Source organism: Rhineura floridana, chromosome 9 (genome assembly GCF_030035675.1).
Source record: "Rhineura floridana isolate rRhiFlo1 chromosome 9, rRhiFlo1.hap2, whole genome shotgun sequence".
Classification (NCBI taxonomy): domain Eukaryota; kingdom Metazoa; phylum Chordata; class Lepidosauria; order Squamata; family Rhineuridae; genus Rhineura; species Rhineura floridana.
The window spans coordinates 1,503,316-1,529,374 of record NC_084488.1 but is presented as its reverse complement, the minus strand read 5'-3'; the positions used below and the strand labels follow the sequence as shown (position 1 = coordinate 1,529,374).

At 41.2% G+C, this 26,059-nt stretch overlaps 1 protein-coding gene across 8 annotated transcripts in view; it reads left to right on the top strand.

Moving 5' to 3' along the window:
- Window positions 1-26,059, top strand: part of RGS12 (regulator of G protein signaling 12) — a 193,962-nt gene that overhangs the window by 157,296 nt on the left and 10,607 nt on the right. For 5 of the 8 annotated variants that reach the window (XM_061583866.1, XM_061583865.1, XM_061583860.1 and 2 more), the window contains 5 exons: window positions 1,850-1,976; window positions 4,356-4,452; window positions 10,298-10,368; window positions 11,124-11,277; window positions 16,718-17,326. In XM_061583866.1, coding sequence (XP_061439850.1) covers window positions 1,850-1,976; window positions 4,356-4,452; window positions 10,298-10,368; window positions 11,124-11,277; window positions 16,718-17,326 — 1,058 coding nt within the window. Of the gene's footprint in view, window positions 1-1,849; window positions 1,977-4,355; window positions 4,453-10,297; window positions 10,369-11,123; window positions 11,278-16,717; window positions 17,327-18,689; window positions 19,131-26,059 lie in introns of those variants that run through there. The other 3 variants (XM_061583863.1, XM_061583864.1, XM_061583862.1) reach the window with 3 other exon arrangements.

Below are 26,059 nucleotides of genomic sequence, written 5' to 3'. Positions count from 1 at the left end.
CACAAAGGATTTCTTCACAGTTTCAGTTTTTTCTCCCCCCCCCCCGGTGTTTAATATCTAGTCTGATGAAGAATTTTGGAGAAAAAAGTTCTGTCACTATTTCATGGCATTATGGTTAGCCCTAAAAGTACTGCCGCCTCATGGATTTCTTCATCCTTTTTTTGCCATTATTTATATAGGTGCTGGGCTAAAGTATTCCGCCCAGCAATTTTAACAACTGGGGAGGAGGGATGAAAATGCTCTCTGCCAATTAAATTACTCTTTGGAGAATGGACAAATTATTGCAATTTGGGGACTGAGGGCTTTTCCTTCTTTTCCCCCCTAAGTCTTGCCACTGTGTAATGGTGAAAGATAGTTCTTAGGATAATTCTTAATGAATTGGGGTGGGGGGTGGCTGCCCCAATTGTGGATAATTGGTGCACCCACCTCCCCCCCAAGAACGCCCCCAGGAATGACACAATGTTATGTCACAGCATTGTACCTAGAGCAGCCAAGGCAGTGCCTGAAACAGCAACAAAACTTTAGTAAAAAAGAAGGAAAGAGGGACATTTAGCCACCTCATATTTCAAGGTAAGACCCTGAACATTGTAAGAGTTCATCCCCCTCAGCTCTCCAAATATCCCCTCCCACTTTGATGGGGGATAAATGGTTCTGTGATGGGAGGGTGTTGAGACCAGTTTGAATTTATATTTAGTTGCCCATTATCCACAAGGTGCTAGTGATTATGACATTTAGCTGATGTTTGTACAGCTGTTGTAGAGTGGGTCTGCTCCTGCAATAGATGCTGTTCAGTTTGTACACACAGCCTCTTGGAAAGATTGTGAAGCATTTAGGGATTTGGTTTCTTCAGTATACACAATGCTTTTTCATCTAACTGAGGCCAAGGCAGCTTTTGAAGGTGAATCCTGTCACTTAGATGAAATTATCATTACTAAGATGGATGATCTTGCTACTGATGAAATTTAGCCTTCCCATGTCTGGTAGGGTTGCACTTTAGAAGTAATGAGGAATTGGGGGCCTTTGGCCCTCCAAACGTTGCTATACTGCATGTCCCGTTATCCCTGACCATTGGCTATGCTGACTGGGGCTGATGGGAGGAGCTGGAGTCCAACAACATCTGGAGGCCCACTCAGATTCCCCACCCCCCTCTAAATGGCCAAATTTCTACATATACAGAAGGTTGTTTCTTGTGTGTTGAGAATATGTACTCTGCTAGATTAGTAAGGGCATGGAAGAAGATTTTTGTGTGTGGAATCCTTATCACATTGGAAGCTTGAGCCCCAACCGGTTTATATCCTGGTAGCAATGCACGACTTCATTTACAGTTGCTTTTAGTGGCTAGAAATAAAGGAAGGCTGGCTTTTATGTCTGTACTTTTGGTTAATTGTATTTTATTGTGATGGGAAATAAGGGAAATACTCTATTTACAGAGACATGAGAACCACATTATTTTGCTGTCTCCATGATCATTCCTAAGAATTTTTTATTTTATTGTTAGGAATAAGATTTATCATCACTATTATCCCTAGGAATAGATTGATTGACTGATTGTGATTCCTTGGTCAGAAGAGTTCAGTTTATTTTCCTCTCCTTCCTCGAAAGCTACTCTGGACATTGTACTAGAGCAGCAACTACGGAGGAATTATACCATTATTATAGAGAATTGCAGTGTTTCTCAAGAACCACGTAGGGTGCAGTGGATTTGTGAAGCTTATTAGTGAAGAGATACACTGAATCAAGTACACGGTTCATAGTTTTTCAAATACACAGTACCGAAACAGGATTGTAAACCTCTTATATTCTGAATGGCTTTTAATTCAGACTTATTGAATGTTTTCATATATTTTAGGCTGGATCTCATTCCTATCAATAGATCTGTTGGCTTAAAAGCTAAACCTACCAAACCAGTAACAGAAGTCCTTCGACCAGTGGTTGCAAAATACGGTTTAAACCTTAATAATCTTGTGGCAAGGCTGGTAAGTAATTTATTATTTATTTTATTTTTATTTATAAACTTTTTTGTATACCATCCTCTCACAAAACATCAGGGTGATGTACAGCAACATAAAAACATTTAAAATATGCTTAAAATCTTCAGCTTTGCTTATGTGCAGAATATACAATCTTTAGGGATATTTGTAATATCTTTGTACACGAAACACCATGTATTGAGGTACAAATAATACAGTCAGTGTATTTCATTCCATATTTTCTAAAAACTGTCTATTTAATAGCTTGATCCTACTTAAAATACAAGATTTTTGAGTTTATTTGGGACACCTTTATCCTATTCTTCTGAGTCCTTTTTTTCTATTACTGTTATTTGTTTCAAGACTCTGTACCTACAGGTGCATTTATTTTCATAATTATCCCTTCTGAAAGACTATGGGGTAGGGGCAGATGGCAATAATATATGTGTATGTGCTATACATTCGTATACACTTGCAGCTTTTTAAAAAAAAGACATGCCAGCCAGCTTATCCCTGATGACTATGGCTTTAATATCTTTTGAATGATACTTTTGAAAGATACTCAAGCTTGTATTTTGGCAAAACTTCTTAGGAAGAGAATCCAGCAACAATGTCTAACAACGATGGACAGCTGCTGAGAATATATCTCTTGTACTTTCTCCCCCTGAATATGGCATGGAGACAGCTTTATTAACAATACTTATAGCGAATGAAAAACAGTCCAAGATGTTTAGGTCTCAATTCAGGGTATCACAAGAAATCAAGTAGTGCATGCAGTCAAAGCTCAGTTTGATGTTTTTTATAGAGAGCTCCCACTCCTAAAGAATCTAGCTCATGATCAAAAAGAGCTGGCCATTTCAGGTGTGGGAGCTGCTATTTTAAAAACAACAACAACTAAAGGACCTCCACCTCCATGCTTAGTGCTGTTGACTCAGGCATAAATTGGAAATGGAAACTGCAGGACCTAGAAGAGAAAAGAAATGTCAGAATCTTCAGCTTTGAAAGGACATCATATGATCTGACCAAGCAGCTCCATCTCTCCACTGAACAGTACCACCTGCCCAACATACAAATCAACTTCATAATAATTGCAAATTGCTTTGCATCATCCTGCAAACTGACCTGTCCTAAAACCAGTCACCACGACTGGATTGAATCTTCTCCCAAGTTGGGGTCCTCATTGATTGCGTCTTGGTTAAGTTTTAACTCATGTTTCCTAGAGTAAAAATCATAATAATTCTGACCTTTATTTTCTTCTATCATATTTAACAGTAAAAGTATTATTCTTTCATGCATATGTAATTCTTGAACATTTGAAATCTAAACACACTTTGGATTTCTTAGGACAACTTTCAGAATGAATTATTTTATTCCTACCCTTCCAAACAACTTGTTCAAATCCATATCCTTATTACTTAGCCAAAGGCCATCGCTAGCCAATCAGTAGTGCAATAAAAAAGTGGTACACATTGCTGAGAGTATAATTAAAACATTACCTAATAAAATTAATCCATTACAATATCCGATATATATCCTTTACAGTATTGGAACTTGTTGCAAAAATGACTAAAACAGGATCCTGCCCATTTACAATTTTGTTCAACACTTTGGCAACAGAGTTAACAGTCCCCTACTGCCCAGCTTTCTTCATCCTCCTCCTCCGTAGTAAATCATGTTGGCAATCATGTGAAATTCAGTCCATTCCATTTTAAACCCACAGCTAGAAAACTAGCAAGAGCAAATATAATCATATGGGTCTGCCGCACCAGTTTGGGTTTCTCAAACTTATACACTTCACTGTCGATCTTTTTATCAAAGGTTTCACAATACAACTAATGTTTCAAATTTATCCCCTATTTTATTTAGTCGATGGTAAATTTGCTGAACCGTTCTAGCAATTAATAAAGTTTGCTCTGCAAGGAAGGAATCTGTTGCTTTCCCTGGGACTGCCTAACTCAAGAGGAGGATTTACATTTTTAGGATTACTCACTATATTTGGAACAGGAAAGTTGGAACAGCAGCACATAAAACATCAAATTGACTACTTATAGAGGGATACTTCTTTTGGAAGAATTTACCCCAGGTGCCAAAGGGGGGGAGGGATGACAATCTTACTCTTCTTTGGAGAGGACAGTAATCTCCAAGATTTCTTACCTGTTTAAATTCTCACATTTTTGAATAAAACAATACTTGTTTTATTGGTTAACAAGTATTGATAATTCAGTATGATCAAATAAAATATGAAATAATTAGCTATTTTTACTCAGTATAAAATTACTACCCAGTCTCTTGCTGAAAACCTATGCAATTCTTTGTCAAGTAGTGAATTTTTAATGCAAGGCCTTAACAGTAATTTGCTCTTGTTTTATCAAAATTTGACCATAGAATGGTGAGCAGGAGCCATTAGATCTTGGTGTTCCCATCTCTAATCTGGATGGGCAACGGGTTATTCTAGATGAAAAGCTTCCAAAAAAGGGAAAAGGTAAGCAGTGCTGAAATTGTAATTTCTGATTAGCTGATTGTGTGATATCTGTTGTATAATCTGGCAATTAGTTCAAAATTCTGACTAGCTTTTGTTTAAATCAACAGTGACAAATGATAGTCTCTTCTTAGTTTCAATCACTTATTCCATTTTGAAACCTGCAAGCAGCATATTGGAAATTTATTAGAACTATATGAGAGGGATTTTTTAGAGCTCTGAGTTTTTGTATTAGGCTGTTGATTGGGTGAGCTGCTTTCTCTATTCGGAATAGTGGTGGTTGAAGACTGAGTTGAGAGATTTCTCTTGGAGCATTGTGGGGTGGGAGTCTGGGCACTGCTGTAGTCAGTGTGGTAGGCAGAAGGAGATGGGCCAGTGGGAGTAGAACCTGTTCAGGTAAGGCTCCCTTTCCAATATTAATCTCAACCAATAATATGCAAGAAGACCTGGAAGTCACATCCTGGGTCTGAAGCTTCTGATGCTGAGGCCACTAAGACCTTAGCCATCCAGGGCTTGATCCTGGATGAGAAAGCCAGTCTTGGTACACGTGATAGATACTTGCTTAGGTGAGGCAGAAAGGTTTCAACTGTCCCAGCTTTTCCCACCAGTTTTTCTAGTGCAGCAGCAGGCTAAGCCTGGGCAGGTACATGGAGCTGTAGTAATCTGCTGTGAATCCATTTCTCTGTCTGGATGCCTTGCCAGGCAATCTAAAAATTTTAATGGTTGCATCACACGATGAGAATTGGGAATCTCTTGATATGGATCCCTGTTGCTCCCCTACAATCCCTGCCCTTAGCCGATAGAAATTATTTCAGTGGCCATGCCTCCATGGCAACCAGAAGTCTGTCTTAATTGAGTCTTACCCATATTGTAGCATATATGCATATGCAGCTTTTTTCCCCTTCTAGTGATTCAGTGGTTGGGGAAGTTTAACATAACTCCTGAACTCATGAACCAATCACTACCTAATAGGAATTTGGATTTTCTGTAACTTCAAACCTGGGGCGGGGGGCTATTAAATTAACCTCCATCTTTGGAGACTGGTTTAGAGACTAGCAGTTCTGGGGGAGTTTCCTAGTGCTAGCAATGGCAATCTTTTTGAAGCTCTGGTTGACATTATAAAGCTTTGCTGCCTTCTCCTACTTAGTAGAGGCCATAACTTTCTGTAGAACTCCAAAGCCAGGGATGGTAGCTTGTGTAGCAATAGAAGACTTGCAACAAGATTGACCAGACTCAGGCTACAGCCTATTTCAGGGCCTATTGCACTGCAGTAATAGTGAATTCCTATTGTGTAGTGACATGGGGTTGTTTCAACTAATACACTTTCCCACCTTTAGAAATGAATTATTTCACAAAATTAATTAGTGACATAATTAATACAGTACAAGTCAAATTGGGCAACTGGAATGGATACTATACTAGTCAAATCTAAAATCAAAGTTGTGACTGTCCCTCGGAAGCACGTATATTTATGCACAGCTCTTCAGACATGCTCACATTAATATGTTAACAATTTTCAATATTTTTTTAACAAAAATCTAAATAATGTAAGGGAAGTGTATGCTGTTGTCACGGCTTAAAATATTTATTCCAATGAAAATAACTTCCAGGGATGATATCTGACTAAGTCATAGAGTAGATCTGCTAAAATCAGTGTTTCTTAAGTCCATTGATTTCGTTGAGTCTACTCTGAGTAGGACTAGCATTAGATTTCACCCAAAGTTAAAGCTTTGAATTTGTTTGAATATAACATTTAAAACACACTAAGTTCACATTATTGAACATTTTTCCTAATCAAATATTCCCATTCAGTTATTCTGGCTGTCGAAAAACTTTTCACATATTTATATAGCATTTAAAATGAACATGAAATACTTTTTAGTTAAGTTTTACTAAATATAAATCAAATAAATGTGCTAAAGTAGATCTCTAAGTTAGTGGAAAACTTTTCCCAATTCAACATTTTCCATAAAACCCGTAACACTGCCATTGTGTTTGCTCAGCATATCTTCTCCCAATGAGAATGGGGAGCTGCCATCAGTAGCCTGCTGTGACCAATTTGCACAACACTTTGCAGACAAAATGGCCAGTGCCCGTTCCTGCTTGGACGCCAGGTTTTGTTCAGGATGTGGATATACCTGAAACATCTACTTCTTCTGTTTGTTATGGATACATTTCAGCTTGTGCAGCTTGAGAAAATGGGCAAGATCCTTGGAAGTTTGTTCCTGACCATTTACACTCTTGATCCTTGTCCATCTTGACGAATTGAAGCTGGTGGAGGGGAATGCCCAGACGAGCAAAGGGAATAATAAAGCATTTAGCTCCAGAATCGTACTCTAAGAGTGCTTATCAATGGTTCCTTCTCCAACTGGGCAGAAGTAACGAGTGGGGTACCACAGGGCTCGGTCCTGGGCCCAGTGCTCTTCAACATTTTTATTAACTACTTGGATGAGGAGGTACAGAGCATGCTTATCAAATCTGCAGATGATACAAAATTGGGGGGCACAGCTAATACCGTGGAAGACAGAAACAAAATTCAAAGGGACCTTGATAGGCTGGAGCATTGGGCTGAAAACAACAGAATGAAATTCATGTTCTACACTTAGGAAAAAGAAACCAAATGCACAGTTATAAGATGGGGGATATTTGGATCAGCAGTACAACATGTGAGAAGGAATTGCTATTGATCACAAGCTGAATATGAGCCAACAGTGCAATGTGGCTGCAAAAAAGGCAAATGCTATATTAGGCTGCATTAACAGGTGTATCATTTCCAAATCGCGTGAAGTATTTGTTCCCCTCTATTCAGCACTGGTTAGGCCTCATCTTGAATACTGCATCCAGTTCTGGTCTCCGCACTTCAAGAAGGATGCAGACAAACTAGAACAGGTTCAGAGGAGGGCAACAAGGATGATCAGGGGACTAGAAACCAAGCCCTATGAGGAGAGACTGAAAGAACTGGGCATGTTTAGCCTGGAGAAGAGAAGACTGAGGGGAGATATGATAGCACTCTTCACGTACATGAAAGGTTGTCACATAGAGGAGGGCCGGGATCTCTTCTCGATCGTCCGAGAGTGCAGGACACGGAATAATGGGCTCAAGTTGCAGGAAGCCAGATTTCGACTGGACATGAGGAAAAACTTCCTAACTGTTAGAGCCATACAGCAATGGAACCAATTACCTAGAGAGGTAGTGGGCTCTCTGACACTGGAGGCCTTCAAGAGGCAGGTGGACAGCCATCAGTCGGAAATGCTTGGATTTGGATTCCTGCATTGAGCAGGGGGTTGAACTTGATGGCCTTATAGGCCCCTTCCAACTCTACTATTCTATGTTTCTATTTGAGGGTAAAGTTTCAGTGACCTTGAAAGAAGCAATAATAAGACTATTTGCTAAACCCCACCATCGTGGATGGTGACCAGATTCTAATCTGTGTTTTGGGCAAGGAGCAAAAACTTATGGTAGGCTTAGATATGTATTTTCTAAGCCCATTTTTGTAAACCGCCCAGAGAGTTTTGGCGATGGGGCGGTATATAAATGTAATAAATAAATAAAATAAATAAATAAATTTCATTCTGACTTCTGACCTGGTTTGGGGACTGAAACTGCCTTACTTGCCCTAGTGGATAACCTATAGAAAGAATTGGACTGGGACAGTGTCTTCCTCAGTTCTGCTGGACCTCTCAGCAGCTTTTGATATGATAGCCCATTATATCCTTCTGGACTTTCTTGACAGATTTGGCTTTGGGACACTGTTTTGTGTTAGTTTCATTGCTATCTAGAGAGCAGATTCCAGAAGGTGGTACTGGGGGACTACTGTTCCTCCCCTTGGCCATTGGTCTGTGGGGTTCCACATGCCCCCCATGCTATATGAAACCATTGGGAGATGCCTACATGAAACCACCAGGAGAAGTTGTCTAGAGTTTTGGATTGTGGTGCCATCAGTATGCAGATGACACCCAATTCTATTTCTGTTTTCCATGAGACACTAGGGAGGCAATCAGAACCCTGAATCAGTGTCTGGAGACTATAATAGATTAGATGTGCTAAGGCTTAATTTAGGCAAGATAGAGGTGCTTTTGGTCACTAGAAAAGCTAACCTGGGAATGGGTATTCAGCCTGTTACAGAAAGGAGTGCTCCTTCTGAAAGCTCAGGCTTGTGGTCTGGGCATGCTTCTAGACTCAGGTTGTGACTATGGCCAAGAATCAATTTGCATAGCTTTGGCTAGCGTACCAACTTTCTGGAGAAAGATCTGGCCACCGTTGTACTTTCTTTGATTACATTCTACATGGGGCTGTCTTTGACGATTGTTCAGAAACTTCAGTTGATTTAGAGTGCTGCTGCCACTTGATTAAACCCATTATTTGGAGCATGTGACTCCATTGCTGTGCATTGGCTCCCATATGTTTCCAAGCCCAGTTCAAAGAGTTGCTGTTACCTTTAAAGCCCTGAACAGTTTGGAACCAGGATATCTGAATGATCACCTATTCCCACGTGATATTAAGATCTTTTCTGGATCCTTTCATCATCTGAGGTATTCTTGGTGAGTACCTGAGACAGGGCCTTCTCAGTAATGGTGCCTAGGCTCTGGAACTCCATTCCTCCCTCAAAGACTTGTTTAGCCCTTTTGCCTAGTCTTCAGAAAGTTTGCTAAAACTGTTTTGTTTAAATGTGCTTTTTATGCTGTCTGATCCCCAGTGTTTTGTTTGTTTAGATGCTGCTGCTTTTAGTTTCTTTTTAAATTGATGTTGTTGATAATGTTATATTATGTTTGTGAGCAACTATGGGGCTGAGAAACAGTCTGTATGTGTATACTGTTCAGGAAGTGGAGCTTTATTTGCCTTGCTTGACTCATTGCCCTTTCCTGTGGCCTTAGTCACTTCCCCTTTACCACATGGTCCTAGCTTGGGCTTCTGCATGACTGCCCTGCTCCAAATCTCCCCAGAGCCACTTGAGTCCCTCTGCGATATTCCTCCAATATAGGTAGATAGGTTCATTGTTAGTCTGCCCCAATGTCACCTGATTACACACACACAAAGGACATATGAGTGGAGCTCCAGGGCCACATTGGCTAGTTTTGCTCCTTTGCTGATGGATATGACGGCCACATCCCCAACATCTACACATAAAGGGGCTTTATGCGTACATGTAGGGATGAATTACGGCATGCCTGAATTAAGTCTGTCCATTTCCCATGAACATCAGTTTTGTATGTAGATCAGTTCTGTCTTGTTTCTGCCTCAATCTGTGATTTTAAAAAAACTTGAAACATTCATTATTTTTTACATATCTTAAAATATGCAGTATGCAGAAAGCTGTTGGCTATGTTAGAAACCGTAGAGTTGAAATCTTCCAAAAATGTATCCTGGGTGGGAGAGGGAGATTCAAACTCCTTAGGTGAGCTATTTTCCTGGTTCCTGTTACACTGCCCAAGGAAGGAACATCTGGAAATGGGAGCCTAACAGGTTTGGAAATAAAATCAAGGTATATTTTACTGAGCAATGACTGAAGGAGTATAAGTCTGAAGTTTTGTGGTGCCCCCATAAAGAAAGGCAGCTAGCAAAACATCCAGCTTCTGTTTGCTGCCTCTCACCAGTATAGGCAAGGTTCAGCACAATTGTTGTAATCTGTCCTGAAACCTTGTGGTGAAAGGTGGATAAGAAATATCAGACTGATCCAGGCCATTCAACCAGCAATCAGGAAAACAGTGGGGATATCCTCCAAAAAATTGTAGAATCCAATGAACTCCTTCCTCCACAAATTCTTGGTCATATACCAGTATGATTTAAATGTGTGTTACAGGAAATAATAGGTTTTGTAATTATTTTTTAAAATCTCTATCATTCACAGACCAGGGAAAGGGGGCATCATTAAAACACAGTACAGCTATAACTTCTAATGCAAGAAATCAAGCACCTACAGTAAGTTTACTGAAACTATTTGTCACTCCAATTTTTCCCAGGTTTTAATTTATTTCCCAAATTGGAAATTGTGAATGAAAAAAACCCCAAATGTTTAATGGCATTTGCTTAGTGTTTATTTCAGCTGATCATGTCTTTCCTTTCATGTATGTAAGGCCTTTGTTTTGTTGCTTTCACCAGTGCATGCCCTGTGTTACATTGCTTGACATCTGTCATTGAAGGCCAAGATACATGTTACACACAATTATATGAACCTTCCCCCAATTTTTTTCCCATGCAATGCACTCACAGGGGTCTGCAATCTTGAGTGAAGGGAGAAGATGCTTTTACCCTATCACTTTGGGCTGTTTTTCTACTCAAATTGTCCCCAGCTGTTAATCCCCACGGAGAAGTGGGAAAATGGCTAGAAAGAAAGGGGTGAAGCAGCTCTGTCTCTCACACACACACACCACACTCTGCTCAAAGTAAGAGTCTCTTGTGACAGTCTTTCATAGGGGTAGTGAGAGTAATTGTACGGGGAAAGTTACATCCAACTGTAGAAATATAGTTTGACCCAAAGACAAACACTGCAATTCAAACATTTTTATATGTAAATGTAATTCTTTTGTTGTTGTTCATGATTTACTGAAAATGGTTGTACTATGTTTAATCGCAGCTCTGTTCACAAAATAAATGTTATTTATCAACATTTTATTACATTCATTTTGTAGTATTATGTAAATGTAAGTAGCCCTTTAACTTTCCTTCTAATACAGGGAGAGGGAAGAACTCTAGGAAAGTCTAATTCTATTATAATAAAAGGAGAAAGTGGAAAAAACTCTAGGGATGTCCATCTAGCAAAAAGAGAAGAATGTATTGCACAGACGGGGGCAAAAAAATGTCAGAAAATTAATTTGGACGAAGCAGAGGGTATGTCGCTTTTTTAGTATATGCAGTAGTATTAGTTTTCAAACCAAACTTGTAAACAATGGCATTAGTTCATTTTACTATCGAAGAAAACAGGATTGTATTATAAATTTCAGCAGTATGTTGATGTTACTAATAAATAAATCTAATCCACTCTGGAATTCCCTGTAATTGTGGACAGACTTTTCTAGAATTCATGTGAAGGAATGCGGTCCCAGCAGCAAAACTGAAAACTGCAGTACAAACGACAGGTAGTATAGCAATACTGCCAACCTCTCCCCCAGTAGTGTCTAAGGCAACTGCTGACACGGACCACAGAGCAGCATGCTCACAATGCCCCCACGTTAGCCATGCATCAGGAGGAGCCAGTGATGTGACATGCAAAGTGATGTGGAAACCCCACCCCAGCATACACATGGCACACAAGTTGATGGAAACTTTGATACCTAACAGCCTCCCCTGGATGAGCTTCCAGGAATTCCTGCACACAATGTTTCAAATCCTCTTACACCACTTACATGCCCATAAGCACCCTTTTGCCTGCACAACACGAAGGGGCAGGCAATACAGCAGAAGCATCCTGATAGCACTCTTGTGAGGAGGCCTGAATCATATACATACAGGCCTTCTGGGGACAAGGGTTCAAGACTTGCTGATGGAGCAAAACCATCTGAAATAAAAAGCAGCCTTTTTGTCAAGGCTAGAAATGAAGGAATCAGGACAGGCAGCAAGGGAAGTCACAGTTGCATTATCACAGGAATCACTCCTGTTAATTCATAGCATATTGCTCTGGCATGGGAAGTAGGTACGGTAGGTTTGAACCCTGCCAGGGGTATGGCAGTTGCAATGTTACACGAACCTTTTGCATGCCTTGACAGCAATTACAGTAAAAGCTTGTTATAACATGGGAGTCAGGGAACAAATGATGCACACAAGTTATAGGGTTTCTGCATTATAATAAAAACTGCACTGAAAGGGTTAAAGCCAGTGAGTATAGTGCTACTAGTTCCTAAAGAGGCAAAAAACCCACTGCTGGTATAGCTGAGAAGGAGTGGGAAGGAAGAAGCAGGAAAGGTAACAGGGGGGGGGGAGGTAAATAAAACCCCACAGACAGTAATGGAAGAACTCAGAGAAGCGTTCCTTAGGGGGGGAAAGGCCAGGAAGGAAAAGGCAGATGGGAGAGGACATCAGGAAAGAGATTTTTTTAAAAGCTGACAGGAAAAAAGACTCAAAAACACCAAGAGGATGCGAACGGAGGACTCACCAGGGATAAGGAGCACAAAGGATGACAAAAATGAGGTATAACAAACAGAAATATAGGGTATACAGTATTTTACTTGAGAGACACGGTCTATCCCAGTGGTCCCAGGCTATGGTCTGAAGGCACATGAGGCCACACCTTGCTGAGCTCAGCAGGTCTGCGTCTGTTCAGTGCCTGGATGGGAGCTTGCCTGGGAAGCACATGTATGTCCCCTTGGGTTCTATGATGAAAGAAAGGTGGGGTATAAATGTAATCAATAAATAAAATAATATCCAATTGTGCTGTACAGTGAGATGCTTTTTATCGAGCTTCCACTGTATCATATCAGAAACGAAAGAGCGAGCACACAGGACTGACACAGCACACACCACAGAGCAGCTCTGAGCAGTCAGACAGAAGAACGCATCATGGGCCATTTGCCTTTCTATAGCCATTGGTCCATAGTCCATAGTTAGGAGCCCTCACCCAGTTGAACAGTACAGGTTTCACATGCAGGAGATTCCAAGTTCAAATACTGAATATGATTTCCTTCTAGCAAAGTCTGGGAGATGTCCCAACACAGAGACGCACTGAAAGAGTACAGTGTCAGAGTCAGTCAGAGGAGCACTGCATAAGCCTTTTGCCATGCCCCATGATCATTTGTTTGATTGTCTAGGCTTACTAGATATTGCCCCAGCAGACTTTATTCTGTCCCTTTCTCACACACAACTGGCTGCCACATTCATCACAGCAGCAGTGGCCAGGCTGCTTGTGACCTCAGAGGAGCTTGCCATCTTACTCCTGCCAGAGCTTCAGGGGCCAGAGGGTGGATGGGCAAAGGGTTCTCTATTTGCTAGCCCCCAGTAAAAAAAGAAATAGCTGTGACAGAGTGAAAGATTTACTGAACAGCAGCAATAATGGACAGATTCCGAAAAGAAGACACATGGTTGGGTACCAGCTTTTTTGCCCTAGCAGGAGTCATATGCCTTTGAAAGTCCCATGACAGATAGCAATGTAGCAGCATTATTTGTGCCAGTGCTCCTTCATGTGCCCCTTCACTGCTACACAACCGTCTTTGAAGTAGCTCACAAGATACAGCAGCTCAGTGGAACATAAAGCTGGGCAAACCCAAAGAACAACAGTATTGTTTTTCATGGCATTTTATCTCTTTCTTTTGTAAATCTTGTTGTACACAGCCCTGGGATGAGGGGCAGTCTATAAATAATTTTATAAATAAATAAGCAGCTAGAATCACAATGGACACTCCTGCTGGTCATGCTATAGGCCTCTCTTGTGGTCTGCTTAGCACCAGAAGTAGGAACCATCCTTGCTGCTGCAACTGTGCAGGACCAAGAGAGACATAAGAACATGAGCAATAGTCATTAGCTGCAGCTAATGGACCAAGATACTCAGCAGATAGTTGTGTGAGTGACAGAAAGTTCTGACACTTAGGTGCTCCTCCATTGCCCTTCCCTCTGCTGCCGCTGCGGCTCTCTATTAGGAGAAATACTGTAGTAACTGATACACTAATTTATCCCTTCCTGAGTTGTGAGAGACACTGTTGAGGGAGGGAGGAATGGCTAGCCAATACAATTTAGCCAATACTGAAGGTAGAGGGGAGGGACATGGAAGGCATTTGCAGCAATCATGCTTTGAGGCATGGTATCTTTTGCTTACCTGGATGCATTAGGGATTCTGAGAAGACAAATGTTAGCAATCTGTTTCCATGTAAGTTCTGAGGCAAAACTATGCAAATATCCCCAGTTCTTATAAATGGCTAAAAAGTAACAGCGCTTTGACACTGCAATATCTCCACTTTTACAAGGGCAAACAGCTCTATGGAAACTATGCTTCCTTTTTGTGTAAACTCTCTTTTCTCCATAGTTATCTCCATCACCTAAGTCCTCCCATGTGTGTCCATGACATAAGGCCAAAGACATAAAGCTCCATGTCATGGACCCTGACATCTGAGTTATGGTATACTGTCAGGGGTTTATATCCTGCTGTTGGTGTTCTGTAATTGGATTCAGACTTATAATCCAGTAAAAATAAGGTTGAACATTACATAATTGCACAATATTTTTTGACAATCATAAAAGTTGTAATTTCCAGCTTGATGCAAAATGAGTTTTTTCATCCCCAGTTGTTGGAAATGGCTGAAAAGTAACAGCACTTTGACACTGCAATATCTCCACTTCTTTTCAAACATTCAGATATTTTTGTCTCTGTATTATCAGCACAACAATAATGAAAACTCCCTTTAATACTTCAGGCCAATCTTACACATTTCCTTTGCTATATCAACATTAATTCCTGTTGATGTGAACTGGCCAGGTGCAACCATCATAATAAACCATAAATTGTGGCTTACCATGAATGAGCAGTGTGAGTGCACACTGCCTCTCATTCCCAGTTTGTTCCTCTCCTAGCATGAAGAACAACAACCAACCATGATTTGTCATGTCATTCAAACCAGGATTGTGGTTTTGTTTTTCCCTACACAAACACAATACATAAACCAAGAACCAACCTTGGAGTTAATCTATTCCTTGCTGACACTGATTGTCACACAGACATTGGGGATACACTGGCATCACATTACGACAGTGTATCCATGACATTACACCAACATGACCCAGGTGTCAGTGTGATATCACCAGCATAGGGAACATGCCAAATCCTAAGGTATTCTGCATGATATAAACGAAGCATAAAGTTGTGCCCTAAAATGTAGAGTAACATTTCATCATCTACAACTGGGGATATTGCAAGTCAGTAAGTGCCTCCAATCTATTACTTGTAAGTAGGTGTGTGCCAAGCAGGGCTCTACTTGTAACCTGATCAAGTGGGCTGTGAGCAGGGTTTTGCTCAGAACACACCTTGACACACACACACACCACCTCCATCATTGCTTCTCCCCTACCCCCCCAAGGGGCCCCCTAAATTTACCTGGGATAGGAGATGGGCATGCAGAGGTTCCAGCTTTTCATCAGAGTGTCACATTCTTACTAAGGAGGCATGGTGACTACATGTCCCAGTGTGCCTGGCAGGAAATGCCCTCCTTGGTGGAAATGGACATGATTAGCATAGCATTTATGATAAGCATGTTGGGACATGTGGTCCCTATGGTGTCCTTGGCAGGAACTTGATAACTCTGTTGAGAAGCTGGATTCCTCCTTCACCACCCCCACTTCTTCTGTTCTAGATCAGTTGGGAGGGGGCAGAGGAAGGTGAAGAAGTGCCAGTGAAGATGACAGCAGGCATGTCAAGCACCCATAATTGTTTTGGGCACGCAAGCTTGGTATGCACAAAGGACTCTTGTTGTTGTTGTTTTGCATGCGCTCAGAGTGCTCACAAAGGTTCATACCTATTTCATAGTGAATAAAAGGATGCTCCTGCACACTACCTCCCACATATCATAAAGAAATCCAAAGTCCTGGCCTAAAGAGCTGCTTCAATTTGTTGGCAGCAGCATGCATGATGGGAGAAGGAGTAATACTTTATGTACATGCAGCCGCTACTCTGTGCATGCAAATCTGCAAGTGGCAAAAGGGGCATATTAGGAGTTCAGCTCTTGACACATGTAAATTGTTTCTAGTTTCCAGTGAGTGTAACCCACCTCTGCAGCTTGCCTGGGTCCTGGATGGATGAGGATATAACTTTTTATCCATTTCCTTACACTGTATGAATTGCTATTTGTATGTGATGCCTGGTTGCTATATGTGATTTTTCTTTTTTAAAAATTCTTTAGTTGCTGGCTGTGTTTAGATTGGGCCATTGGATATGTTCTAGTTATCAGATGTTTTTTCAATAACCAGTGGAAAAGGGCAAATCCTATTCTTTCTCAATATAATTAATAAAAATAGGGTGAAATGGTATATTTCATACAAAATATTACAAGTGGCAAGTGTAACATGCAAAAACTGTTAAGAAAAATTGCTACTGCTTATCGCTATTAAAATCATTGGAGATTTAGGATTAGTATTACTTTTTAAAGTTATTTTTAATCTTTAGAGAATGTATAATATATATGAAGGAGTTTCAGCTCAGAAAGTTGTCAAATGTTTGGAATTTTGTTATCCTTTTTTTCAGTGTTGGTAAACGCTTGGAGGGGAGAAATGTGTCCATTTAGCAAAGACTCTAATTGTGTGGTGTCATGAAACTTTGCAATGTTGATTAAATTGGGTTTATTTCTTGCAACAGAATTTTTTGAACTCATATCCAAAGTGCAAAGTAACAGAGTAGATGACCAACGGGGGCTGCTGAGAAAGGAAGACCTGGTTTTGCCTGAATTTCTTCATTTGCCTTCTTATGGGACCAAATCTTCTTCATCTATCCCAGAAGGGTCCAGAGGCTGCAGCAAGAGAACTGCATATCTTGATGTCAAGGACAAATGCACACAGCTAAGTGGCAAAGTGAACTTCATGAGCAACTGTAGTGAAAGTTCAACAATGAAAACTGATCTTTCAGACAGTAAACAGAAATCATCTGTGCTGGCAACTGGCTCCAGCCAGAAGGCTAGCAGTGTTCCTTTTGGTGCCCCGCTGTCGCCAATTCCACTTTTACAAGATGCCACCATATGGAAAAGGCAATCAAAAGAGCTACAGGGCGAAAGTATACAAACTATTGAGGAGGACAATATAGCAGACTTGACTCTGGTGGCTGAGGGAGACATTAATAGCCCCAACAGTAGGTTACTGCCATCACCACTCTCTTCTTCAGACAAAAGCACTCTTGCAGAAGCCAAGTATCCACCTCCAGTTTCACTAACAGATAATCAGGAAAAAACTACTTATGAGAAATCCATATCAGGTATTTCCAGATTTTAATTGTCTTTAATATCAAATGATTCCCCATTACTTTTGTTTCAGCATTTGTTGCATCTGCTTTCCACATGCAGAGAAGTGCAACTGAAAGGACGCCTCTAGGACAACCGTTGTCTTGAGGGGAGCAGCACACCGTTTGGCCTGTGTGGCCTTGGCTAGCACCGCACTCTGGCTCCTGCCTGGCCACGCTGCAGACAGCTGCAAGTGCAGGACCAGCCAGCCTGAGCCACTGCCTATATGACTTCATTTCCCAAGGCCTTGCTTTAGTGCACAGACTTCAGACTGAGAACAGGAGGTATTGCATGTTTGCCTGTGCTCTCATAAAAAGCCACAATTGCCATTTTATATGTTGAAAAGAAATATTCTTTTGTTTAGAAAGGCCACGTGGAACGTAATTTTTCCACATAAAACTCAAGAAACACTTTTCAAGCATAGGCATGCATGATTTGCTGTTTGCCTCATTGTGTTGTGTGAACCATTATAAAGACTAGAAAAAGGAAAGGGAGAAACAGCCTGGTTCCCACATGACTGCTGAAACACATGGGTGTACTCTCACAAGGCATGTGCAGACAATTCTGGATAGACATTCATATCTGAACATACATTCAAATACCAAATGAGGATTACATATAATGGGTGGAAACCTTTCTCAAACAAAGGGCCACATTCCCTCCTGGGCAATCTTCTGAGTGCCATTTGCCAGTGGTGGGCATAGCCAGAGGAACATGGCAGAGCAAAAATGCTAATTTTACCTTGTACAATAGGCTAGTTTTACACATACAATCTCACTATCCTCCATCCAGGTAAGCAAGAAGCATTGTTAGAGTTCAAAGAAACAAACCAGCCAGGCAAAAACATTTAAGGAGGGTGCGCAGTAGGACTGGTGAGGGGTATGGCCTGGAAGAGAAGGTGCAGCTAAGGTTGAGGTATAGCCTGGGGAGAGTCACAAGGGCAAAATAGAGAGGCCTTGATGGTCACGCGTGAACCCCTTGGCGTCAGTTTCCTCACCCGTAACATATAACATCCCTCTCCAGTGAAGTACCCCTCTGCACACTTTGAGAAGCGCACAGTGGGATTGTCTGCTAGAAGACACAGAAATTCAGTAATTGCCATATGCCTGGCAAAGATGCGGGATGGAGTGGGGAGGGAAAGGAATCTGTATACGTTGGTTCCTGCCAAATCCATTCTGTTGCACATGTGGAGGCATCTGGCGTCTGCCCTTTCTCCGTGGGCCCCAGGGGCTGGATCATCCCTGATGAACGTTACCGTAATTATCTTCATTAACTTCTGTGATACAGACAGATCCAATTTGATTGCTGATCTTTTTCTTGTTCCTTGGCTGTTCTTAGTGATTTGCACATGCCTAATTGTTAAAGGCCAACAAATGACAGCCAAACTCTTCTGTCCTGCTACTCTGAAAAATTAGAAGAGATACGTCTTTGAAAATGTTCCATAGATGCTACTATGAAAACTATTGAAATTAAACATCAAATGACCTTGTAATTGATTATGTCCAAATAGTAATATATGAAGTGTATTTTGTGGCCTGGTTGTGTACATTCGTGTATATCAAAAAGTGTGTCTGTTTTAAAATGGGTTTACAAGTTAGACTGTCTTGTTTTTAAACTGGAGTTTATATATGAATATTTGCAGGTCTTCAAACTGACTTGTATTTAATGCTTGCCACACCTTCCTGTGAACTGCAGCTTTTGCTGTTTCTATCTTCTTTTATTCTGTAGCTACCTTAATGTAGTTTCTGCATATATTTTGTGTCTTAGTTCCCACCACCACCACCAAGAGTAATAAACTCTGTTCTTTGTTAGTTTGTTTGTTTTCTTATCTGAAAGTATTTTACCTGCAGAAACAGATCTAATCCTTCCATTCTGTAGTTCTAAATGCATTTGGGACACACACATAAAATCAGTGTGGAGCTCCCCTGCTTTGAATAGCTTCTCCATTCATTTCAATGGATGCAATGTCCTGTACAAGTCTCTGAGCTCTCACAGATATCTGGAGCAAGGCACGTGTATATTGCATCTATTGCAAGTAATGCAAACTTCATTATCTGTTCAAATCCCTTTAGTCTTTAACTCCTGTTCCCTTGTGATTTTCTTTCCCCTTTTTATCTCTGCTGAAAGCCTCCTTTAAGAAAGCTCATTGCTAACTCTTGTGTCATGGACTTGTATTAAACTCTTCCATAAAATGTAACATTTTACACTTGCAAAATGTTGGAAGAATTTGTTACATTTGAATCTATGAAATGCTGTTATCCATGTCTTCCAACATAACTATTTATTTGTTTATTTAAGCATTTTTAATATCACTTTTCATGTGACATCCTAAAGCAGTATACAAAAATATAACAGCAAATTCAACAGTTTAAAACAGTTAAACATCAGTAAAATCTAGAAAAGAGTAATTTGCAGTGCAGAGCAAATGAAAACATCATACCATATGCCCAGATCAAATACCAGCAATAGCCTAGAGCTGCAGTACGTCCTCAAGAGGTGCGAAAACACCAGTAGTTTCTGTGCCTGTCTTAGCTAAAGAGGAAGATGGTTCTACAGAGAGGGTGCTGCCACAGAGAAGGCCCTTTTCCTGCCTGCCAGATGTCCTTCTCCAAAGGGTGGCACAGCCAAGAGGGCCTCCTCAGTTGGTTGTAATGAATGAGTGGGGCATTATGAGAGAAGACAATCATTATAACTATAGCACCTTACTAATAGGATGACTGCCTACACTTTGTTTGCTTGTTGCTTTGTTTATAACAGGGGAGGGGTACCTGTGGCCCTCCAGATGTTGTTGGACTCCAGCTTCTATCAGCCCCAGGCAGCAAGGCCAATGGTGATAAGCATTATAGTCCATCAACATTTGGAGGGGCAAAGGAAATGGGCTGCCTTCAAGTCAGTTCCGACTTACGGCGACCTATGAAGAGGGTTTTCATGGTAAGTGGTATTCAGAGAGGGTTTACCGTTGCCTCCCTCTGAGGCTGAGAGGCAGCGACTGGCCCGTAGTCCAACACTGTAACCACTACACCACACAAGCCTCCATAAAAGATATTCTTGGGGAGGCCGTCATGAAACATTTGAATAGTATGGCCTGACTAGCAACAGAGGTTTCATAACTGTCATATCTTCACTTGGTAACTTGGTTGTTCTATATGCAATTTCAACTTTGATTCACAAGATAACTGCCTCAAAGTGTGAATTTGTCCACCACCTGATAGAAGTAGCTTCCAATAATTTCTGGAGTGTAAACCTGTTTGACAGAATGATATAATGGCACCTTCAAATGATGTGAGCAGGATTCTTGGTTCTGTTCATACCACAACTTGCCTGCTGAGCCATCCCCTTCTTGGCCGGTTCTAACAAACTGAAATAATATATGGTATATTTCTATCTATTCTAAAGAAGGCACTGTAAAGGCACCCTGTTGGTGTGTTGGAAGGGAGGAGACTTCCCTTGATCCTCTAGATCTCAGAAATTATAGGAAAGAGGCTATCTTGATCCATTCCAATCATGGTGCTGAGATAGACGTGATTGGCTTGGTAGACAACCTACACCAGTAGAAAAATAAGGGGAATATGATCCTGTTCAGTTTTTCTGGATCTCTTTGATATAATTGACGATGGCATATTCTGTACCAATTGTCATGGTTAGAGATTGGAGGCACTGCACACCAAGGAGTTTGTACTCCAATCTTGCTGGAAAGTTCCAGAAGAAGATATTGGGAGACCATTGCTCCTGTCTTTGTGGGAACTCACTTCTGGGATCTTCCAGGAATCACTGCTGTCTCCTGTGGCGCTTTATATTTTTATGATATCTATTAGGTGAAGGCATTTGGAATTTTAAAGTGGATTATTAGCATTCAGATGGCATCCAGCTCTGTTTCTCTTTTCCATCTTAAGAACATAAGAAGAGCCTGCTGGATCAGTCCAGTGGCCCATCTAGTCCAGCATCCTGTTCTCACAGTGGCCAACCAGGTGCCTGGGGGAAGCCCGCAAGCAGGACCCGAGTGCAAGAACACTCTCCCCTCCTGAGGCTTCCGGCAACTGGTTTTCAGAAGCATGCTGCCTCTGACTAGGGTGGCAGAGCACAGCCATCATAGCTAGTAGACATTGATAGCCCTGTCCTCCATGAATTTGTCTAATCTTCTTTTAAAGCCATCCAAGCTGGTGGCCATTACTGCATCTTGTGGGAGCAAATTCCATAGTTTAACTATGCGCTGAGTAAAGAAGTACTTTCTTTTGTCTGTCCTGAATCTTCCAACATTCAGCTTCTTTGAATGTCCACGAGTTCTAGTATTATGAGAGAGGGAGAAGAACTTTTCTCTATCCACTTTCTCAATGCCATGCATAATTTTATACACTTCTATCATGTCTCCTCTGACCCGCCTTTTCTCTAAACTGAGAAGCCCCAAATGCTGCAACCTTTCCTCGTAAGGGAGTCGCTCCATCCCCTTGATCATTCTGGTTGCCCTCTTCTGAACCTTTTCCAACTCTATAATATCCTTTTTGAGATGAGGCGACCAGAACTGTACACAGTATTCCAAATGCGGCCGCACCATAGATTTATACAACGGCATTATGATATCGGCTGTTTTATTTTCAATACCTTTCCTAATTATCGCTAGCATGGAATTTGCCTTTTTCACAGCTGCCGCACACTGGGTCGACATTTTCATCGTGCTGTCCATTACAACCCCAAGGTCTCTCTCCTGGTTGGTCACCGCTAGTTCAGACCCCATGAGCGTATATGTGAAATTAAGATTTTTGGCTCCAATATATGCAATTTTACACTTGTTTATATTGAATTGCATTTGCCATTTTTCCGCCCATTCACTCAGTTTGGAGAGGTCTTTTTGGAGCTCTTCGCAATCCCTTTTTGTTTTAACAACCCTGAACAATTTAGTGTCAGCAGCAAACTTGGCCACTTCACTGCTCACTCCTAATTCTAGGTCATTAATGAGCAAGTTGAAAAGTACAGGTCCCAATACCGATCCTTGAGGGACTCCACTTTCTACAGCCCTCCATTGGGAGAACTGTCCGTTTATTCCTACTCTCTGCTTTCTGCTTCTTAACCAATTCCTTATCCACAAGAGGACCTCTCCTCTTATTCCATGACTGCTAAGCTTCCTCAGAAGTCTTTGGTGAGGTACCTTGTCAAACGCTTTTTGAAAGTCTAAGTACACTATGTCCACTGGATCACCTCTATCTATATGCTTGTTGACACTCTCAAAGAATTCTAATAGGTTACTGAGACAGGACTTTCCCTTGCAGAAGCCATGCTGGCTCTGCTTCAGCAAGGCTTGTTCTTCTATGTCCTTAGTTAATCTAGCTTTAATTATACTTTCTACCAGTTTTCCAGGGACAGAAGTTAAGCTAACTGGCCTGTAATTTCCGGGATCCCCTCTGGATCCCTTTTTGAAGATTGGCGTTACATTTGCCACTTTCCAGTCCTCAGGCACGGAGGAGGACCCGAGGGACAAGTTACATATTTTAGTTAGCAGATCAGCAATTTCACCTTTGAGTTCTTTGAGAACTCTCGGGTGGATGCCATCCGGGCCCGGTGATTTGTCAGTTTTTATATTGTCCATTAAGCCTAGAACTTCCTCTCTCGTTACCAGTGTTTGTCTCAGTTCCTCAGAATCCCTTCCTGCAAATGTTAGTTCAGGTTCAGGGATCTGCCCTATATCTTCCACTGTGAAGACAGATGCAAAGAATTCATTTAGCTTCTCTGCAATCTTAACCATGTGATGCAATCTGTCTGCTAGGGATGATGACACAGTTGAGGGTCAAGTGCAGAAAGACTGAAACTCAGTCCAGACAAGATGCAGTCGCTTGTGGTGGGCAGGCAGCTCTAATTCCAGTGAAAAGGTTGCACTCACTCAGAGATTAAGTTCATCACTTGGGAGTGCTCCTCTGTTCAACCCTCTTTGTGGACGGTCAAGTCAAGGCTGTGGCCAGGAGCACTCTAACCTTCTAGTAGCTTTGGCTGATCTGCAGCTGTTCTCCTTCCTGGACACAAGAAATCTAAACTCTGTAGTACAAACCACGTGACTATTGTAATGTGTACCATCCTTGAGTGCAATTCAGCATCTGCAATTAGTCTAGAATGCAGCAACCAGGTTGATACTATTTTATTTATTTTAAAAATTTATATCCCACTTTTCACCATATAGGTCTCAAAGCAGCTTACAACAATAAAAATATACAATGTATAATACTATCTGGTTTTGGCCACAGGGAGCAGAAAACACCTGTAAGCTTCATTTAAATCCAAGGTGCTGATGTTCACCTTTAAAGATATTTACAGCAAGAGTGGAAAATCTGTGGCCAACTTCATGTTGCTAGACTACAATTCTGATCATCCTTGACATTTTGCTATGCTGCCTGGGGCTAATGGGAGTTGGACTCCAACAATGGAGATAGCACCTGCTTCTTTATATTTCTTCCTGTTCTTTGAGAACTAGCCAGGGCCCAAGAAGCAGGGGTATGTGTGAAGGATAGACCTTGAAGATCCAGAGGAGACTACCAGAGAATACAGCCCATTCCCATGAGGAAAAAAATGAGGCTGGATCGTATATCTTGCTTGAGGATATGTATGGGAACTTATTTCCCTATGTCTTTGTATCTATTGTACAGATCCTATGAGATTAGCTGGAGCCAATTAGAGACAGTTGTTATTTGGCAGATTTTTAAATCACATTTTAACAGTTCTCAAAGTGATTAAACATAAAATTTACAGCAGTATGACTAAAATGTTGGTATGGATTAAAATAGGGACCCATTAAAACGGAGTTGTCATTAGAACAGGTTTGACAGAGCAATCCTATACTCACATTTATGTTTTGTGAGGGGGAGGGTTGCCATAGTGACACCAAGTGGAATGCCCATATCTTTCAACAGTCCCCATAAATGAGGATGTAAAGGAGGGTGTCAAGAACTAGCTCCCTAAACTCAGCAACCAGTCCTGGGTGATTCAGCAGTTACCAAATGTCCAGAGTCTAACACCAGCCTTGCAAGTTATGCTACCACTACTCCTATCCAACCACCCTGGGCTAGGAGATTCCCAGACCAGATGTGACATCCCTAAGATTCCAAATAAGTAAGAACTAAAGGCAGGAGTCTGCTTCCTGAGCCTTAGGCTAACAAAATTACCCAATAGAAAGCAACTAAGCAGTTAGAATCTGGATTCAGTGTCAAGGCTTTACCCAAGAAGAGACATCAAGTATTAATAAAGTAGATTTATTAAAATAAAAATAGCATTGGAGAGAACTAAGATACCAATAAAGAATGAAAATGAAATGAATTGGACTGCCTTCAAGTCGATTCCAACTTATAGCGACCCTATGAATAGGGTTTTCATGGCAAGCGGTATTCAGAGGTGGATTACCATTGCCTTCCCCTGAGTCTGAGAGGCAGTGACTGTCCCAAGGTGAGCTTCATGGCTGTGTGGGGATTTGAACCCTGGTCTCCCAGGTTGTAGTCCAACACTCTAACCACTACACCACACTGGCTGTCACCAATAAAGAATACAGTTGGAAAAAACAGTTGGAAAATACCATTGGGAATTATAAACCAGAATAAAACAGTAAAGCTAACTTGTCCTAGCTCTCTATATACCATAAGAGCACTAACCTCACACACACACCTGGCACAAAGCACATAGCACCAAAGAGATGACCTCTAAGGGGTTGCAAAGATAACAGGCAAAAGGTGTAAGCACCAAAGGCAAGAATGGGGCTAGCTTTATACTAAAAAGCATAGCAACTAGGGTGAAACTAGGAGAAAGAAAGTTGCCTTGGAGAAGAAATTTTAAATTGTAATTGATATATTAAATCAGAGCACAAATTGAAAAGTTAAATTTGAATAATGTAGAATATAAGCTACTTTGACTAGATATGGGAAAACATGTTGCTGCTCACACCAAAAGTGATTGGGACTTTTCAATTTGTTATTAAAATGAAGCTGCCTTGGGACCTTGTGGTAAAAGGTGGGAAAGAAATATAATCAATAATGAATGATTTGAATGCTTGAACATCCCCAGTGGCCGCCATTCTCACTCTGCTGCTACCAGTTCCCCCTTACCCAAAGGGGGGGGGACTTGCCTTGGGGAAGGAGAAGGAGCAGGAGCAGATGGGAAGAGGGCTACAGTGGTGCCAAGAGAATGTGTCCTTGCTGGAGATGGTACAACTGGACTGCAGGTGCTATCATCCCTGGCTCAGAGCTTCATCAGGCCTTTTCCATCATTGCCGGAGCTCTTTTCCATCTGATAGCCACTTCCTCTTCCCTAAGAGAAGGATTTTTTTTCCAGTAGGGAAGTAGCAATGATAGCAGGTTGAGGAAAGCAAACAGGTGCAAGCAGAATCAAGGAACAGACCTGCTCAAGGTGAGCTGTGTCCACTTCAGTTCCTGCTTACATTTAAGCAGGGGTAATCACCTATTTGAGAATCCATGTTTCAAATGCTGCCCCATCCCCAGTGTTGATATGACAGTAATGTGACTATTTGTTCATCACTTTATACCAAAAAAGTCCCAAAGCGACTTAACAAAATAAAATACAAACAGATAAAGTCAAGTAAAAGCCAGACAATTTTAAAACAATATACAATATAATACATGTTAATTTGTACATATGAAACACATGCACAGGCCGGGCCTTATGAAAACAGAAGTAAAGATTAATAATGGACTCCAGCAAAATGCTGCTTTGAGTATTTC